Here is a 19793-nt window from a genome sequence, read left to right as displayed (position 1 = left end):
GTGTCGGGCAAAACCGCTTCAACGGCTCCATCCACTACTAGGAAAAGGCCTACTAATGGCGCACCAGTTTTGCCTACTAATGGCGCATCAATGGTGCGCCATTAGTAAAAATTACTAATGGCGTGCTAGTAATGGCGCATCAGTGATGCGCCGCCATTAGTATCTGGTATACTAATGGCGCACCACTGGTGCGCTATTAGTATAGACCACAGTGCGCCATTAGTATAGGCCACTGGTGCGCCATTAGTATAGGCAATGGTGCGCCATTAGTATTTTTGAATTTTGAAGGCGGGAAAATAGAAGTGGCGCACCGTATAACCCTCACCGTGCGCCATTGCTATTTTTGAATTTTGAATTTGGATCTGGATCGTGATTTTTTTGCCCATTTTTTGCTAGTTTTTTTTGCTCGTTTTTTGGCATGATATTATTTCAAATTTTGTTCCTGTTTTTGGATCTTGTACGTTCTTTTGCCGCATTCTTTTGCCGGAGAGGAGTTCGCCGGAGAGGAGGAGGAGGAGGTCACCGGAGAGGAGTTCACCGAAGCATCGGAGAGGAGGAAGGAGAAACCATGAGGGAATGGGAGGAGAGGAGGGAGGAGGAGCACCGAGACATGGTGCGCCATTAGTAACTTTTTATTTTTATTTTTTTTGACTTATTTTAAATTTTGAAGGCGGGAAGATACTAATGGCGCACCATTGGCAGGTGCGCCATTAGTGAGTTTGAATTTTTTTTGAATTTTTTTGCCTCTCTAGATCTTGAAAGCCCCGTAACTTTTTTTCTGTTAGGTTTTTGAGGATTTTGAAAACTTATTTTTTATTATTTTTTTGACATTTTCATCATTTTCTTTTATTTTTTTAAAAACTGAAAAGGCGATCCGGGGGGGTGCATTCGGTGGAAGTGGTGGCCAAGTTACTAATGGCGCACCGTGGGGTGGTGCGCCATTACTAGTTCAAGTAGTAATGATGCACCACTCTCACGGTGCGCCATTACTAGTTTTGAAAAAAAATAAAAAAATTGATATTTTTTTTATTTTTCTTTTTCGAAAAAACTTAGTAATGGCGCACCAGTGGAAAGTGCGCCATTACTAGTTAAAACTAGTAATGGCGCACCGAGACATGGTGCACCATTAGTAACAAATTTTTCTTATTTATTTTTTGCTTTTTTTTCAAAACTACTAATGGCGCACGACGGATGTGGTGCGCCATTACTATGTCAATTAGTAATGGCGCACTATGCATCGTTGCGCCATTAGTAACAAAATTTTCTTTTATGTTTTTTTTCGAAACTACTAATGGCACACCACACACCAGGTGCGCCATTAGTAGCCATTCCATCTGTAGCCCTTTTTGTAGTAGTGATCCCCACAAGCCTCGCTGGTTGCGCCACGCTCACCACCCTTCGACTCAACAATAACCAGCTCTCTGGCGAGATACCAGAGGGTTTGTGCGACAACGGCGTGTTGGAGGTACTGGACGCCGGGCAAAACCTCTTAAACGGCTCCATCCCGGCAAAATTAGCTGGTTGCGCCACCCTCAAGAAACTGATACTTAACGACAACAAGCTCTCCGGCAAAGTGCCTTTTTTCTTGTAGATAGATATCTAGTAAAACAGAATAGTAGTTTACTAGTATCTGAGATAAGCTTTTTTGAGTGTATACGAGATTATTGATGTCTTCGATTTAGAATTCGGTCAGCCTGATTTTGACGGGGTCAACAATTTCTCAAAGGCTCTCCCATTCAATTCTTTTGATTTCCTATTTTTTATTTTGAAGCTTCACTCAATTGAGGTATTTAATTTTGGATTTGGTTTATGATTTTGACCGAGCCAACGATTTTTCAAATCAATAAGTAGCAACTGGCCTATAAAACATATCAATCATGCGCACCCTCCCATCACCTAGAGAAAAGAAGTGTCACCATGTGATACTGTAGCATAAATATAGTACATGCAGCTACCGGCGTAGAAATTTTCCCACATGGTTAGGGGATAACACAGAAGCACACTACAAAAGGCCCATCAAATCACCACATTGTAAATAAAACAAAACAAACTACATCCCCTGCGCCAAATTAAATATTCTATCTGTTCAAAAATATAGGGGGCGTTAGTTTTTTCTAAAGTCAAATTTCTTTAACTTTAACCAAATTCAGAGCAAAAATATTGGCATCCACAATATATTATTAAACAAAAGAAGTATGAAAATTCTTTTCAAGACGAATCTAATCATACTGATATGATATAATGAATTTTGATATATTTCCCTATAAATTTGATCAAATTTAAAATGTTTAACTTTTCAAAAAAATTATGCACCTTATTATATTTTAAAACAAAGTGAATATTAAGAAACCCAATAACACTAACAGTAAGCACGCCCAACCCTTCTAGTATAGATTTATATCTCCACGTTTTTCCCATTGTGATAGCACATCCCCACCCCATGGATAGCTCATCGTGATAGACTCCTACCATGAAAATTGGTTGTCACGAGAATTTGACCCCACAATAATTCCCTCGTTGCATTAGTTTAGCAACTTGTAGGTCAGACTCAAGTCAAAGTATGGTGTTGTTAGTGTCGCTGGTGGCGGGGCTCGGGCGCCCGACGGCAGCCCCAAGGCCTCACTGCAGTTGGATATGGTGGTAGTGGCCTGATCGATCCTGTAGGCAGGGGTCGTGGCGGAGCGTCCCTCCCTCTCATCGACGAGGATAGAAGGAGGTGCGATAGTGACCAAAGTGGTTCTTCCAGCGTTTTCTCTACAGATGTGGGAAGACATTGAACTTTTTTTTTCAAAACGGAGGCAAAAATATTTGCCTTATCGATTAATTAAGAAGAAGATAATTGCTCAATTAATTTACGAAAAACCGGAGGAAAATCGATACAGACTCCCAAATGTGGACTACTCGCAGAGTAGGAAACACCAAAACCGCTCAAGCGGCGCTCTAAACAAACAATAACCGCAATCCTCGACATTTGAAGAACACAATGGAACTCCTAACAAGCACATCAACAAAAATTGACCACCCTCCATCATGAAACCACATACGCCTTTCGGATGGCGCCACACTTCTTGTTTTTCTTCTTTTTGGGTTTCCCCTTACTTGGCGTCTTCTTTGCACGGTCACTTGTCTTGCAAGATGTCGGCTGTTGAGCCATCAATTTGTCAAGAAAATCGTAAAACTCATTGAATTTCTTGGTGTCGTTGTCGTCAACCAAGGGGCTCGTAGGAGCAGGCACCAATGAACCGGCAACATCAACATCATCGACCCAAGGAACCACCGACACAACATCCTCCACCACAAGAACCATCGACACAATCAACTTCAGCGCCTTTAGTTGCTCACATGGTAGAGATGAAGCGTGTTCCTTACACAAAGTCGTCAATGAGTCCACCTCCAATCGCTCCAAGGACAAAGGCGAAGCAAGGTTCGAACATATGTTCTGAAGCTCGGGCATGAGTTGCAACACCGGAGTCGCAAGCCCGACGATGGACTCGCCCACAGTGGGAGGCAACAGAACGGAAGAAGCAAACATCGATGGTGAATTGTCCCGAACACGAGGAGAGAAACAACCATAGGGCTCTGCCCCCCGGTCCTCTGTGGATTCAACAACTGCCACACCAAGGTGTGCCGTGGCCTGCAACATAGTCGACACAAGGGAGAGCCTATTCAAAGCAGCCTCTGCCCGCTCCAAGAAGCTCTCAATTCGTGTCTGCCAGCCTTGAAGCAACTCAGTCTGAGCAGCAAGAGTGGTCTGAAGCACCATAGAGGATGGGGTTGTCGGGCTAGCAGAAGCAGAAACCACAGACACCTAAGACCCACGACGAAGCGTAGTGGAGGGGGCGTGGATTTCATTTGGCCCTCTCTTGAAGGAGGTGGACGATGTTGGGTGCCAACACGAGAGACGGGCGGGACGACAGGACATGCCAATGAACTAAGAGGACGCCATGGGTTGCGGCAGTTCCGCGCATGATGACCGTTCTCCAAGCAACGAGAGCATCACAAGGGATCTCTGCAAACCGCAGCACGGTGGCCAGGGATGAGGCATCTGCAGCAGCGACCGTGAAGCCAGGCGGGGATAGGCCAGGGAGCGAGAGCCAAGGCCAGTGACGCCCCCCCCCCTCACCTTGACCATCCCACCTCCGAAGATACCTCAGGAGCAGTAGCGACAACAACAGCAGCAGCCGGATCGCTTACCCCGCCGGAGCATCTGGCAGCCAAAGGCGTCAGCGGGGCGAGCTCCTCGTCGTCATCAATGCTGCAGACTTCGTCAGCGAGGGAAGCCCACGACACGGCCATCGGCGGCTGCGAGGCCCACATAACGGCGTCGGGAGCGAGCACCTCCTTGGAGCTCTGAAAGCCCGGCCGCGCCGGAGCAAGCGCTGAAGGCAGAGAAGACTCCTGCCCAACAGCAATGGCCGTGACGACTGAGCAGGGGCTCGCCACAGGCAGCAGCGCCCCTTCGAGCAGGAGCTCCGGATGGGCCACAAAGACCTTGAAGGCGTGGGGTGGAGGAGGCCACTGCATATCAAGATCCAGAACGGAGGGCGCTGCCAGGAGCAGAGGAGGTGGTGGTGGTGCCGGCTTCAGCTCAGAGAAGACGAGCGGCGGTGCAGGGAGGGGCGTCCGGAGCTCGCAGGTGGCCGAGGATGTGGCGAGCGGCGGGGCAGGCGCCGAACGCGGCTGGGATCTCATGTCCACGTCATGCACACCCTGGACGCAGGAGAGCAGGGAAGAGCTGGAGGAGGCCGGATCCAGGAGCTGCGGCCTCGGAGGAGGCCGGCTCCGGGCGCGGCGGTCGCGCAGGTGGACGGAGCGGCCGATCCAGGCGGCGGCAGCCGCGTGCTCACGCGGCGTCGGGCGCGGTCGCTAGGTCCGGTTTGGGATGCTTTGAACTATTTTAGCGTCAGCATCCGGCTAGAGAGAATTCGCCAGCCGGTAGCTAGAGAGGTTGTTGAAAGTGACTGGTTCAACAAGAAGTACGCACGCATTCCGGGTGAAAAACCATCATCTCGTCTTGACGCGTGCGCTTGGTGTCCTGGTTAAAGTGTTGGCTCGAAGCTCGGTTTCCAAATCCGGTGTTCGACAATTCCATCTTGAAGGCTTTGTCTAGGAGTGAGTAACTATTTTTCGTTGTTGGCTCACATGTCAAGGGGTTCCTAGTAGGATTGACACGAAACAGTAAACATTAACATCTCTGAACGCTAAGTAAGTTGGCCCAAACAGTGTTATTAAAGTGTTGATTGACAGGCCGCACAGTCTATGTATCAACCGACTGACTGCACTGCAACATGGCCGTGACGAGTGGTTGTTCATTTTCATTTCGAAAAGATGGGTTTGCCATGTGAACTTGGTTGCACCTACATTTTATACTAGGAGTAGTGAATAATAACCTGCTGTGGAAAAGAAACGAGTCAGCGAAGCATATGTTTTGTACCATCATCATCGATGCTTAACAACACATCCGGTCTTCTTACCCTCTCCTAACTTGATGGAGATCCTCTGACTTGAGTACTGTACGTACTACTCAAGCAAATGAGCGTGGAGTACTAAGGGCATCTTTAAAAGGGTTTCCCCCCGTTTTGTATTACAAAGCAACCAACATCGATACGGCCAATGATAGGTGCCGGGACGGAAGCAGCTCAGTCACGTCCAAAAAAATTGAAAGAGAAAACAAAAAAAGAAACAAATGCGAACAGCGATGGATCAACGAAAACGATGAGGACCCACAACCGCTATGTCCACCGGAGAATTCCACCACACTCCAAGCACTCCGGACCGCCGCATACCAAGCAACACCTTTAAGAAGGATCGCGACGCCGACGACGCTGCTGCCCGGACAAATCCTAGGGCTTCCCCCGGTACGTAGAGAAGTGTGGAGGAAGGGGCAAATCCCACGCCATTCAGGAAGGCATGGTGGCGCCCACAGGCGTCACCGCGTCGGTGCCGGACAAGCCGATAATGATTTCTCCTGACCACCAACCACCCACGACTCCAGACGATCCATCGTGCGCCACCAAACACGCTGCCCACCAACATGCGCCACCACGGCCGTGCAATCGCCATCGCTGTCTCACCGTGGCCAATGAAGCGGGACCGGCGGGAATAGAGAAGGCAACCAAGAACAAGGGGCGGCAGCAACAGCAGCCACGCGGGAGGGGACAACCTCCACCGTCCGTGGCAGGAACCGGCCGGACGTAGCAACAGGGGCAAACCAGGCAACCGCGACCAAATCGACCGGGGGGAAGGGGAGCCGGAGAAGTGGCCCATGGCCACGACCGGCGCTGCACCGGCTCCAGCTCCCCCCTAGAAACCGGCCCCGCGCCGAAGGCCCAGATAGGCCCGGCCGAGCCCGAGACGGGCTCGTGAAGCCCCCGTCGCCGCGCTGCATTACACGACCCGCCATCGCCGCCATCCCCCGCACGAGTCGCCCCGCCGTCCGCCGGAGACGCAGCAAAGGAGCTCCGGCCAGGTCCGCCCATACCCAGATGGGGCCCAACAGGGCCCAGATCTAGGCCGGGAGGTCACCGTCACCAGCCACCGCGACACCCCACCGCCAAACAGCCACGCCGCCGCCACCTCGCCTGTCAGCGTTAGCACCCTGTGCCTGAACTTGCCATGGCATCCCGTGTGTGTGGTTGGGTCATCATAAGAACCTGCGAAAAATGACATCGTAGGACATAAGTAGAATGCCATCTTCCTCGTCACAAATATGGCAACTGTCCCTTTTTTGATCATGCATCGTACCGATGCTCGCGTACTGCTCTAGTAATGGCAGCAACGGTCCTGCGGAAATGAGTTGATTGTACTCTGCTGCATCCCAAGGGAGCGTTTCCGGTCTTTGAGAAAACCAAGGATCAGTGTCGTCTTCATGATTTATTTTTCCGCTTTTTCTCCCACTGTGTTTTCAGTCACTGCATGAACAAGAACTCATCAATATCCGCAAAATGCATTCTTTCTGTTTGCACATACAAGAAAACACGACAATCTTATCACATTTCTTGCATAGGCAACCAACACATCATGGCAAGTAGGACATGCACATTCATTCTCTTCTCTAAAATATGGATGCCAACTATCATTTTGAACCGATGGCAACAACGAACATAATATTATGGCAAGTAACAACACAATATTGTGGCAGCTGACGCCAAAGATAGGTGGCAACTAACATCAGAAACAGGTGGCAATTATTTTCCTCCCTCCCTATGAACCACCCAAATTATTCCTTTCTTCCCCTAGTTTTAGTGATTCCTGCGCATTCTTATGCAGCAACTACTCGCACCAACCCAACCAAGAAGCTTAGCTCAACTCTAGGATAGAATATGGCAGATCTGGCGTACGTTGGTGGGCAAATATGAATACACACAAATCCGTGGTGTATTTTTCATGACAGCGTGGATCTAATCGACATGTTCGTGGGCAATCTGCAATTTCAATTTTCTGGACAGAAGAAGGACGAGAAACAAAAGGAGATCGGAGATCGACCTGTGAGCTCGTCCTTGCGGGCGGGGTTGGGGGGTGGGTAGCGGTGGGGGTGGGGGATGGGGAGGCGCTAGGGATCTGGTCTGGTTGTCATGGCAACCAGAGAAGGAAGACGATGAAGGTAGGGGATCTAGAGGTAGGAGACGACAGCGGCAGGTCGGACTAGGGTTGAAAGGCAGGCCGGGATGAGGGGGCGCGTTAGGTCGTGCGGGCAGTGCGGTCAATCGCCCGGACATGTGGGCGATTGTGCCACGCACCGGACGTGCGGGCTGTGGCTGCCTGCGCCCAACGCCTCGTGCGGGCAGGGTCGTCTCCGTGCCACACAGGGCGTGCGGCACAACCCCACTAGATGCCACACGTGTGACAGTTATCGGCGTCTTTATTATTAGGGAAAGATTAATTATTATATTATAGGAAAAGATATATATAGGTAAAGATGTATAATTGTAATACAAAGTTAGCGTAAAATTGAGACATTTATTTTAAGACCGAAGGAGTATTATACTAGTTGGTACAATCTCGTCCAGCCTACGCCGGTGCTACGTGCTGGACTGTACCCCACATGGAACAGGGCTAGTGGCACAGGGATCCATATGCTCACGTTCAAGGTTACCACCGCATACTATGCTGTCGAGGGAGCGAGTCCAAATAATGTCGTTGCAGGTCCAGGTTTCCGCTCACAGTTAGTTGTGTCTTGAATAACAACCTACTACCTTCGTTCGGAATTACTCGTTTAAAAATGAATGTATCTAGATATATTTTAATTGTAGATACATCCATTTTTTATCTATTTTTGTGACAAATAATTCTGAAGGAAGGAAGTAGATTGTGAATCATGGAAATTAATATTTATCTAGACTGGACATACGATGATAATTAGCTGCATGCGCTGCATCTTCGTCTGAAGTGGCTAATTAAGTGAAACCAAGTGGTATTCTTTGTTCTAAGCGGAGATGTTGTTTGGTGCCAGACAAACCCACTTGCAGGTCTAGGTCCTCGCTCACAGCTAGTTGTGTCTTGAATAACAATTTGATGGCGACTCATGGAACTTGATATTTATCTAGACTCGCCATACGATGATTAATTAGCTGCATACACTGCATCTTCGTATGAGGTGGCTAATTAGGTGAAACCAAGTGGTATTCTTTGATCTAAGCGGAGATGTTGTTTGGTGCCAGACAAACCCACTTGCAGTTCCAGGTCCTCGCTCACAGCTAGTTGTGTCTTGAATAACAATTTGATGGCGACTCATGGAAATTGATATTTATCTAGACTCGCCATACGATGATTAATTAGCTGCATACACTGCATCTTCGTATGAGGTGGCTAATTAGGTGAAACCAAGTGGTATTCTTTCTTCTAAGCGGAGATGTTGTTTGGTGCCAGACAAACCCACTTGCAGGTCCAGGTCCTTGCTCACAGCTAGTTGTGTCTTGAATAACAATTTGATGGTGACTCATGGAAATTGATATTTATCTAGACTCGCCATACGATGATTAATTAGCTGCATACACTGCATCTTCGTATGAGGTGGCTAATTAGGTGAAACCAAGTGGTATTCTTTCTTCTAAGCGGAGATGTTGTTTGGTGCCGGACAAACCCACTTGCAGGTCCAGGTCCTCGCTCACAGCTAGTTGTGTCTTGAATAACAATTTGATGGCGACTCATGGAAATTGATATTTATCTAGACTCGCCATACGATGATTAATTAGCTGCATACACTGCATCTTCGTATGAGGTGGCTAATTAGGTGAAACCAAGTGGTATTCTTTCTTCTAAGCGGAGATGTTGTTTGGTGCCAGACAAACCCACTTGCAAGTCCAGGTCCTCGCTCACAGCTAGTTGTGTCTTGAATAACAATTTGATGGCGACTCATGAAAATTGATATTTATCTAGACTCGCCATACGATGATTAATTAGCTGCATACACTGCATCTTCGTATGAGGTGGCTAATTAGGTGAAACCAAGTGGTATTCTTTCTTCTAAGCGGAGATGTTGTTTGGTGCCAGACAAACCCACTCGTGGAATATGGAGAGGAAAGCGCAGTTTAGTTAAGAGAGAAAGGAGAATAACAAAGATCCATCCATGGCGGAGACAGCGATCGCCGCGGTGCTCTCCAAGTTCGGTGAGCTCGCCGCGAATGAGGCCAAGGTGCTGATTCAGGTGGGCGATGACATGATGCTGCTGCGAGACCGGCTGGAGTGGCTGCAGGCCTTCGTCCGGGACGCCGACCGCAAGCGCCGGGCCGGCACCGACGGGCTAACCTGCGTGTGGGTGCGCCAGACACGCGACGTGGCTTTCGAAGCGGAGGACGCGCTCGACCAATTCTTCTACGAGGTGCTCTTGTCCTGCTTTTTTCTTTTACACTAGCTGCTCTTGCGCTGGTTAATTACTTGATCTCTCTCTCTCTCTCTCTCTCTCTCTCTCTCTCTCTCTCTCTCTCTCTCTCTTTCTCTCTCTCTACACCAGCATATCAGTCAGGGTCAGGAGAAACACAAAAAAAGTTACGTTAGATTTGCTTTTCAGAATTATTATTAGCTAAGGCCAACTCTTACTAATCCCCTAAAAGTTTGTATATCAGTCAGGGGAAACATAAAAAGAATTACGTTAGATTTGCTTTTCAGAATTATTATTAGCTAAGGCCAACTCTAATAGACCCCCTAAAAGTTTGTAGAGTATCCGGCCGAGTAAAGTTAGTGGAGTAAATTATATCTTGTCTATAGGTGGCTGCACGTAGATGATCCTCTAAAATTTAGTGGAGTAAAAATATTTGTAAAGTATTTTTTTGGTTCTAGCCACACTAACTTCAAACACTTTGCGGTATATATCATAAAATTATTAAAATTCAAACATGCATAATATAACCGTCATAACATATAATTTCATCATCACGATTGTCAAATAAAAACATGCATAATTCAACCAAAAGGCATCACTTCAAACACAATGTTTGATCCAAAATCACCACAAACATAAACATGTATATGTTGTGAATCGAGCCAACCAATGGCATGCACGAACCTAAATGAGGTGGTCGCTGAAAAAAAAATCACCGTCGGTGCCACCACCACCACCACTATCCTCTTGGCCGGTACCATCACTATCGGTTACCAACAATCACCATCGGTCGAATGTTGAAGATGTTTTTATTTATCTTCTCCGCATTTCATCGAGCACTTGGCGGCCGCGACCTTTCTTGCCGGCTCCCGTCGCCGGACGCGCAAGAGCAGTTTCGGTAGGTGTTACTGGAGACGCTGCACGTGCCATCGGCCATGGACAGAGCGTCGTCGTCAACTTCTTCTTCTTCTTCTTCTTCTTCTTCTTCTTCTTCTTCTTCTTCTTCTTCTTTTCTTCACGGCGTCCTCGGCTAGGGCCGCCGCCGCCGCCGTCGGCTTTCAAGCTCTTTTGGCAATGCCGGGAGCAGCGGGAGGGCGGCGGGTTGTCGCCTGAGAGGCGCTCGCTACCCCGTCCGCCTTTGCCGCATTTGGAGCCGGAGCTTGAACCCGGTGAACTTTTTGTTTATCCCCAAACTTTTTTTCGGCGCGGGCGGCGACACGGGGGTGGTTCTCGGCGGTGGCCGACGAGGTGGCGGGATGGTCCGGGCTCTCCATTCCGGTGGGAGGGCCGGTCATCGGTGGCGGTGGCGGGGCGTGGTGGCGGCTGCGGCGGGAAAAAGGAGGCGTCGGTTTTCCTCAACCGAGCACGTTGTGAGTATATTTAGGAAGATTGGAGGGGGTGTGGGGGGTTTCCGCGGGGGAGGATAATTTATCCTACCTTATTATGTTTAGGGAATCGGCTGGATGCGGTGTAGGTTATCCTCCCTTAGAGCCGGATAGGGGATTTGTTAGAGTTGCTCTAAAGAGTAACTAGCTCTAAGGGAGTAGTCCACTTCTCTTTGACATTTCAATTTTCTTTTCACGGTTGACTATTATTCTAGACCCTGCCCAGCCTTCGAAGGCAAGCCACATGTAATTCTAGAGATCTAGAGTTCATCTTGTGACAAAAACAAATTGCATACCAAGTATTGTTCTACCCCACTATGTACGGCAAAAAAATCTAGTAGTGGAACGTCTGGCTTGTTATATACTGTAGATTACTATTCTTGATCATTTATCTGTTCATTAAATATTTACTGCTATTTTTATTGGTTAATACAATAGAACTTTACTTGCATGCAACATTAATTTAGCTCTAAAAACTTGTTCCAGTGGTTTTGAAAAACTATCTTTTCATGCATGAATTTTCTGGTGACACCAGGTTGACCTAAGAAGTCACGGTTACCCACGTTGGAAAATTTGGCGTGCACATTTGATGGGCTTCGGTAACCAAATTCTTGTTCGCCATAGGTTATCTAATCAAATCAAAAGAATCAAGAGCAGACTCAACCAAATCTCAGAAAATCAAAGGGAATATATGATTGCGCATACACCGTTAGCGGCATTGACATCTTCCACTATAGCCATTGCGGCCTGGTAAGCCACTCTGTCTCGAACCTTGCAATTTTCCATTACTTACTTGGTTGCAGAAAAATAAAAATAAAACTAACTTGTTAGGTATTAGCGTCATTTCCAAAATGTAACTTTTACCTTCATTGGTATTTGACATAATTATAATTTAAAAACATAATAAATTACATGGCCGTGCATTGCCCTTGCTACGTACATGTAAAATAGACACTAATTTATTATTTTAATGGCTCAGTTGAGTTGCGATGTTTTTAAAGATGAGTCCACTTTACCCGCCTAAACTCTTTCCTTGGTTTTATTACAACTTGAACCTCAAAATTTTCTAAAAGCCAACCCATTGAATGCGGAAAGCAATTTAAATGACCTCTCTCCTGATTTGTAAGTGGTTTTGTCACAACAACAGCTACATCACTATAGGGATCACCCGTAAGTGTGACATTCATCGAACCGACTCCTTCCCGGGTAACTGTTCTCCGTGTTATCCTGCACCCATCCAATTAACCCTGGGATGGCTGCCGGAGGTGGGGCGTCAAGCGGTCACCCGTCTTCTAGCTAGAGTTTTGATTTTTGGTTTGTGATTTTCTTTTTGCCCCAGACCGAGATGGCCGAATTTTGGCCATTTTAAAAAATTTAACCAAAATTTGGAAGATATTTGATTGCAATTTGACCAAAAATTGCTAAATTTAACCAAAATCTATTGTTTTCGGTCGAAAGGTACTTCCCCCCAGCCGAGATGGCCGAAATCCATTTCTTTTGCCTGAAAGTCAAAACACAGCTTCTAGCCTCCCCTGACATTCGTATATGTTAAGCCACATCATTTACCTCCTTACGTGCCAAAAGAAGAGCACTGTCCCGACCCTGCAGGTGCCGTGGAATCCGCCATCGAGTTCTAATGCGTGGGCACAGGTCCGGGCAGCTGTGAGGAGATGTCCCGCAGTGGCGTGCACCACCGTTGTTGACCCTCCTCTCCAACCCTCCACCGCCATGTGCCCCAAAGCCAGCCTGACCGCCGCCCACTTCAAACTGCCGCCCATGCCCCGCTGGAGGTGCACAACCCTGCTTCCCTCTGTCCTGCCGCCGCATGTGTCCTGCTGTCTACTGAGGCGAACTCCAGCACACGACCCTAAACGGACGTCCGTTTCGTCACGATTATGTCTGTTTGGGGTGGGCAATAGGGTCGTGTCCGGGCCTTTAGTGGGAGTTCATGCCAGCGGCCCTAGTTCACGCTGGCAACACAGCCCGCCTACACGACCTCGTCGGCAACACAACCCGCCTCCAAAATGAATAGTTTTGTCGCCCGCAACACAACCAGCCTCCAAAACGAATAGGTTTCTTGCCGGCACACAGCCAGCGGCCGGCACCCATGCCAACCTCCAAAAAGAACGGCCACGGCCGAACAGACCACCTAGTTCAGGCCGTCGGCGTCGAATATCTCCTTCTGCCTGGCCTCGAACCAGCTCCTCGTCTTCTCGCTCATCTTGGTCAAGTCCACGCTCATGATCGCTAGGGCTACCTCCTTGCATTGGTTGCGGCATTGGTGGCCTCGACGTCGAGCTTCCTCTGCTTGGACGTGACATTGGCGGCCTCGATGTCGAGTTGCCTTTGCCGGGATGCCTCCTCCATGCCGATCTTCCTCTTCTTGGCCGCCTCCTCCATCTCAAGCTTCTTCCTTTGAAGCTCTAGGTATTGCTTCATTTGCTCGTCCTTGCTTTGCCGCTTTTTCTCGTCCCTCACATCCTATTGAGACATCATTGCCATGCAAAGTCTCATGCAAGGCCATGGATGACGCATCACGTATGTCGTCCATCTTGTAGTTGGTCTTTCCCCTCCGCCTCTTCAACGCCTCACCATCTCCACCTCCGGCCAATGCGGCCGTCTTCTTGCCTCTCTTCCTTTGAAGTTCACGGTATTGATCTTTGAACTTAGGGCAATTGTTGATAAGGGTCCAACAATACGTAAGAGTGAATGGCTTGTCATTGTATCGGGCCTTGAATGCTTCCAAAGATTGAAATGCCTACACGATCAACAAAAAATTGAACATGCAAAACATATAGAAGGCCGAGGTCTCATGGCCGTAGCAACGAAAGATAAGAGAGCATATCATGTCTCCAATGCCAAGACCACTCATGGGACGTGCTTCAACGCTCTCAAGTGCAACACAATACCTGTTGCATTCTTATTGGATGAACAACCACCTCTTTTGAATCGAGATGACGCCACGGTCGCTCATAAATTGGTAGGGCGCAAACAACTTTCTTTCATGGAATGTTTTGTGAACTCTTGTCCAAAAACCAAGTCCCTTTTGTTGTGCACCGGTCCTCGGATCTTGTCCAACCTCCATCCAACTTTGGCAAATCAACTTGTCCTCCTCTTGTGAGTATGATCCCGTACGAATGCTCTTCTTCCTCTTTTGTGCTTTCGCTCTTCGGGTGAGCTCGTCGATGAACAATGACTCGCCCCCAATATCAATGCATTCATCTTCTTCATCACCATCACCTTCGCAAATAGATGTCATCATCTTCACGCCACGAGTCATCATGGTCGTAGTCAACATGGTCCTAGGCCTCAATGTCTTCATCAGCCATGTACTGGGCGCGGCCATCCTGACTTTGGGTCACGTCGGGACCGTAGGTGTTGGGGAACGTTGCAGAAAATAAAAAAATTTCTACGCTTCACCAAGATCAATCTATGGAGTCATCTAGCAACGAGAGAGAGGAGTGCATCTACATACCCTTGTAGATCGGGAGAAGAAGCGTTCAAGTGAACGGGGTTGATGGAGTCGTACTCGTCGTGATCCAAATCACCGATGATCCTAGTGCCGAACGGACAGCACCTCCGCGTTCAACACACGTACGGTTGGGGAAGACATCTCCTCCTTCTTGATCCAGCAAGAGGGAGGGAGAGGTTGATGGACATCCAGCAGCACGACGGCGTGGTGGTGGATGCAGCGGGGATCTCGGCAGGGCTTCGCCAAGCTCAACAGAGGAGGAGGGAGTGTTGGAGAGGGAGAGGGAGGCACCAGGGGCTAGGGTGCGGCTGCCCTCCCTCCCCCCTCTATATATAGGATCCCTAGGGGGGGCGCCGGCCCTAGGAGATCCAATCTGCAAGGGGGGCGGCGGCCAAGGGGGGTGGCTTGCCCCCCAAGCCAAGTAGGGCGCCCCCACCCCTAGGGTTTCCAACCCTAGGCGCAGGTCGGGGGCCCAAGGGGGGCGCACCAGCCCACCAGGGGCTGGTTCCCCTCCCACTTCCGCCCATGGGGCCCTCCGGGATAGGTGGCCCCATCCGGTGGACCCCCGGGACCCTTCCGGTGGTCCCGGTACAATACCGGTGACCCCCGAAACATTCCCGATGGCCGAAACTGGACTTCCTATATATGATTCTTCACCTCCGGACCATTCCGGAACTCCTCGTGACATCCGGGATCTCATCCGAGACTTCGAACAACTTTCGGGTTATTGCATATTAATATCTCAACAACCCTAGCGTCACTGAACCTTAAGTGTGTAGACCCTACGGGTTCGGGAGACATGCAGACATGACCGAGACACCTCTCCGGTCAATAACCAACAGCGGGATCTGGATACCCATGTTGGCTCCCACATGCTCCTCGATGATCTCATCGGATGAACCACGATGTCGAGGATTCAATCAATCACGTATTCAATTCCCTTTGTCAATCGGTACGTTACTTGCCCGAGACTCGATCGTCGGTATCCCAATACCTCGTTTAATCTCGTTACCGGCAAGTCACTTTACTCGTACCGTAATGCATAATCCCGTGACAAGACACTTGATCACATTGAGCTTATTATGATGATGCATTACCGAGTGGGCCCAGAGATACCTCTCCGTCATACGGAGTGACAAATCCCAGTCTCGATTCGTGCCAACCCAACAGATACTTTCGGAGATACCCGTAGTGCACCTTTATAGTCACCCAGTTACGTTGCCACATTTGGCACACCCAAAGCACTCCAACGGTATCCGAGAGTTGCACAATCTCATGGTCTAAGGAAATGATACTTGACATTTGGAAAAGCTCTAGCAAAACGAACTACACGATCTTTGCGCTATGCTTAGGATTGGGTCTTGTCCATCACATCATTCTCCTAATGATGTGATCCCGTTATCAATGACATCCAATGTCCATACTCAGGAAACCATGACTATATGTTGATCAACGAGCTAGTCAACTAGAGGCTTGTTGGGGAACGTTGCAGAAAATTAATTTTTTTTCTACGGTTTCGCCAAGATCCATCTATGAGTTCATCTAAGCAACGAGTCATGGGAGAGAGATTTCATCTACATACCACTTTGTAGATCGCGAGCGGAAGCGTTCAAAAGAAGAGGGTTGAAGTAGTCGTTCTCGCCGTGATCCTATCACCGGAGATCCTAGCGCCGAACGGACGGCACCTCCGCGTTCAACACACGTACAGAGCGGATGACGTCTCCTCCTTCTTGATCCAGCAAGGGGGAAGGAGAGGTTGAGGAAGATGGCTCCAGTAGCAGCACGACGGCGTGGTGGTGATGGAGTGACAGTTCTCCGGCAGGGCTTCGCCAAGCACACACGGAGGAGGAGAGGTGTTGGGGAGGGGAGGGGCTGCGCCTTCAAGTGTGTTGCAGCCCTCCCCTCGCCCCTCTATTTATAGGGGAAGGGACAAGGGGGGGTGGCCCCTCTAGATGGGATCTAGAGGGGGGGCGGCGGCCAAGGGGAGGGGGCTTGCCCCCCAAGCAAGGGGGGCGCCCCCCTCAGGGTTTCCCCCAACCCTAGGCGCATGGGCCCTAGGGGGGAGTGGCGCCCCAGCCCACTTTGGGCTGGATCCCTTCCTCATACAGCCCATAAGGCCATCCGGGAGAGGTGGCCCCTCCCGGTGGACCCCCGGAACCCCTCCGATGGCCCCGGTACAATACCGATATGCCCCCGAACCTTTCCGGTGACCGTATGATGACTTCCCATATATAAATATTTACCTCCGGACTATTCCGGAACTCCTCGTGACGTCCAGGATCTCATCCGGGACTCCGAACAACATTCGGTAATCACATACAAGTCTTCCTAATAACCCTAGCATCACTGAACCTTAAGTGTGTAGACCCTACGGGTTCGGGAGACATGTAGACATGACCGAGACGGCTCTCCGGTCAATAACCAACAGCGGGATCTGGATACCCATGTTGGCTCCCACATACTCCTCGATGATCTCATCGGATGAACCACGATGTCGAGGATTCAAGCAACCCCGTATACTATTCCCTTTGTCAGACGGTATGTTACTTGCCCGAGACTCGATCGTCGGTATCCCAATACCTCGTTCAGTCTCGTTACCGGCAAGTCACTTTACTCGTACCGTAATGCATGATCCCGTGACCAGACACTTGGTCACTTTGAGCTCATTATGATGATGCACTACCGAGTGGGCCCAGTGATACCTCTCCGTAATACGGAGTGACAAATCCCAGTCTCGATCCGTGTCAACCCAACAGACACTTTTGGAGATACCTGTAGTGTACCTTTATAGTCACCCAGTTACGTTGTGACGTTTGGTACACCCAAAGCACTCTTACGGTATCCAGGAGTTACACGATCTCATGGTCTAAGGAAGAGATACTTGACATTGGAAAAGCTCTAGCAAAACGAACTACACGATCTTGTGCTATGCTTAGGATTGGGTCTTGTCCATCACATCATTCTCCTAATGATGTGATCCCGTTATCATTGACATCCAATGTCCATAGTCAGGAAACCATGACTATCTATTGATCAACGAGCTAGTCAACTAGAGGCTCACTAGGGACATATTGTGGTCTATTTATTCACACGTGTATTACGATTTTCGGATAATACAATTGTAGCATGAATAAAAGACAATTATCATGAACAAGGAAATATAATAATAATCCTTTTATTATTGCCTCTAGGGCATATTTCCAACAGTCTCCCACTTGCACTCGAGTCAATAATCTAGTTACATTGTGATGAATCGAACACCCATAGAGTTCTAGTGTTGATCATTGAGGGAGTCCTGGATTAGGGGGTGTCCGGATAGCCGGACTACCATCCTTAGCCGAACTATCATTTGCCGGACTATCATCATCGACCGGACTCCAAGACTATGAAGATACAAGATTGAAGACTTTCCCCCGTGTCCGGATGGGACTTTCCTTGGCGTGGAAGGCAAGCTTGGCGATACGGATATGTAGATCTCCTACCATTGTAACCGACTCTATGTAACCCTAGCCCTCTCCGGTGTCTATATAAACCGGATGGCTTTAGTCCGTAGGACAACGATCACAACAACCCTTACAATCATACCATAGGCTAGCTTCTAGGGTTTAGCCTCCTTGATCTCGTGGTAGATCTACTCTTGTAAACATCCACAATATCAATATCAATCAAGCAGGACGTAGGGTTTTACCTCCATCAAGAGGGCCAGAACCTGGGTAAACATCGTGTCCCTTGTCTCCTGTTACCATCCGCCTAGATGCACAGTTCGGGACCCCCTACCCGAGATCCGCCGGTTTTGACACCGACATTGGTGCTTTCATTGAGAGTTCCTCTGTGTCGTCACGGATAGGCTTGATGGCCTCTTCAATCAACAACGACGCAGTCCTGGGTGAGACCTTTCCCGGACAGATCTTCGTATTCGGCGGCTTCGTACTGCGGGCCAACTCCCTTGGCTATCTGGAGCAGATCGAAAGATACGCCCCTGGCCATCAGGTCAGGTTTGGAAGCCTAAACATCACGGCCGATATCCACGGGGACTTGATCCTCGATGGATCTGAGCCACAGCCGAGCGCGCCGCGCTGTCACGATGGGCATGACCTAACTCTGCCGCTGGACAGCACCTTGGAGGCCGCACCCGGATCCGCTCCGACTCATAGTCCAGAGCCGGTCGCTCGAATCGAGGACGGATGGCTGGACACCGCCTCGGGAGGCACAATTCCTACGGCGATGGAGCCGAACACTTACCTTGTCCCGCATAAACCCCATGACTCCGAGGTGCCGGACTCCCTGCCGGACTCCGTACCTCCTGCGCCCCTGCCAGTCGAATCCGATTGGGCGCCGATCATGCAATTCACCGCTGCGGACATCTTTCAGCACTCGCCCTTTGGCGATATCATAAATTCATTGAAGCATCTCTCGCTATCCGGAGAGCCCTGGCTGAACTACGGCCAGGACGGTTGGGACGCGGATGACGAAGAAATTCAGATCCCACCCACCACCCACTTCGTAGCCACCGTCGACGATTTAACCGACGTACTCGACTACGACTCCGAAGACATCGACGGTATGGACGACGATGCCGGAGACTACCAAGAACCAGTGCCTACAGGACACTGGAAGACCACCTCGTCATATGACATATACATGGTGGACACCCCAAAAGATGGGGACGGCGAAGAAGCAGCGGAGGCCGATTCCTTAAAGAAACAGCCCAAGCGCCGACGTCAGCGGCGCCGCTCTAAATCCCGCCACAGCAAGAATGGAGATTCCGGCACAGGAGATAATAACACCCCAGAAAGTGCCGAACACAACTCCCTCCAGCACGATCCTGCGCAGGAGGAGGCAGAAGCAAGCCCTCAGGAGAGGGCGGCAGACGAAGAGGTCGAGGATGACAATTACTTACCTCCCTCCGGAGACGAGGCAAGCCTCGGCGACGACGAATTCGTCGTGCCTGAGGATCCCGTCGAACAAGAGCGTTTTAGACGCAGGCTAATGGCCACGGCAAACAGCCTAAAGAAAAAGCAACAACAGCTTCAAGCTGATCAAGACCTACTGGCCGACAGATGGACCGAGGTCCTCGCGGCCGAAGAGTACGAACTCGAACGCCCCTCCAAAAGTT

The 19793-nt window shown here is 49.5% G+C and overlaps 1 protein-coding gene across 1 annotated transcript in view; it reads left to right on the top strand.

The window, feature by feature from the left end:
- Nucleotides 1–9417: 9417 nt before the first annotated feature.
- Nucleotides 9418–19793, top strand: part of LOC123149258 (putative disease resistance protein At1g50180) — a 43358-nt gene continuing 32982 nt past the window's right edge. The window contains exons 1-2 of the mRNA XM_044568887.1: nucleotides 9418–9820; nucleotides 11741–11955. Coding sequence (XP_044424822.1) covers nucleotides 9569–9820; nucleotides 11741–11955 — 467 coding nt within the window. The 5' untranslated portion in view covers nucleotides 9418–9568. The remainder of the gene's footprint in view (nucleotides 9821–11740; nucleotides 11956–19793) is intronic.

The sequence above is a fragment of the Triticum aestivum genome, chromosome 1B, assembly GCF_018294505.1.
Source record: "Triticum aestivum cultivar Chinese Spring chromosome 1B, IWGSC CS RefSeq v2.1, whole genome shotgun sequence".
NCBI lineage: Eukaryota > Viridiplantae > Streptophyta > Magnoliopsida > Poales > Poaceae > Triticum > Triticum aestivum.
This window is presented reverse-complemented; position numbering and strand designations above follow the sequence as displayed.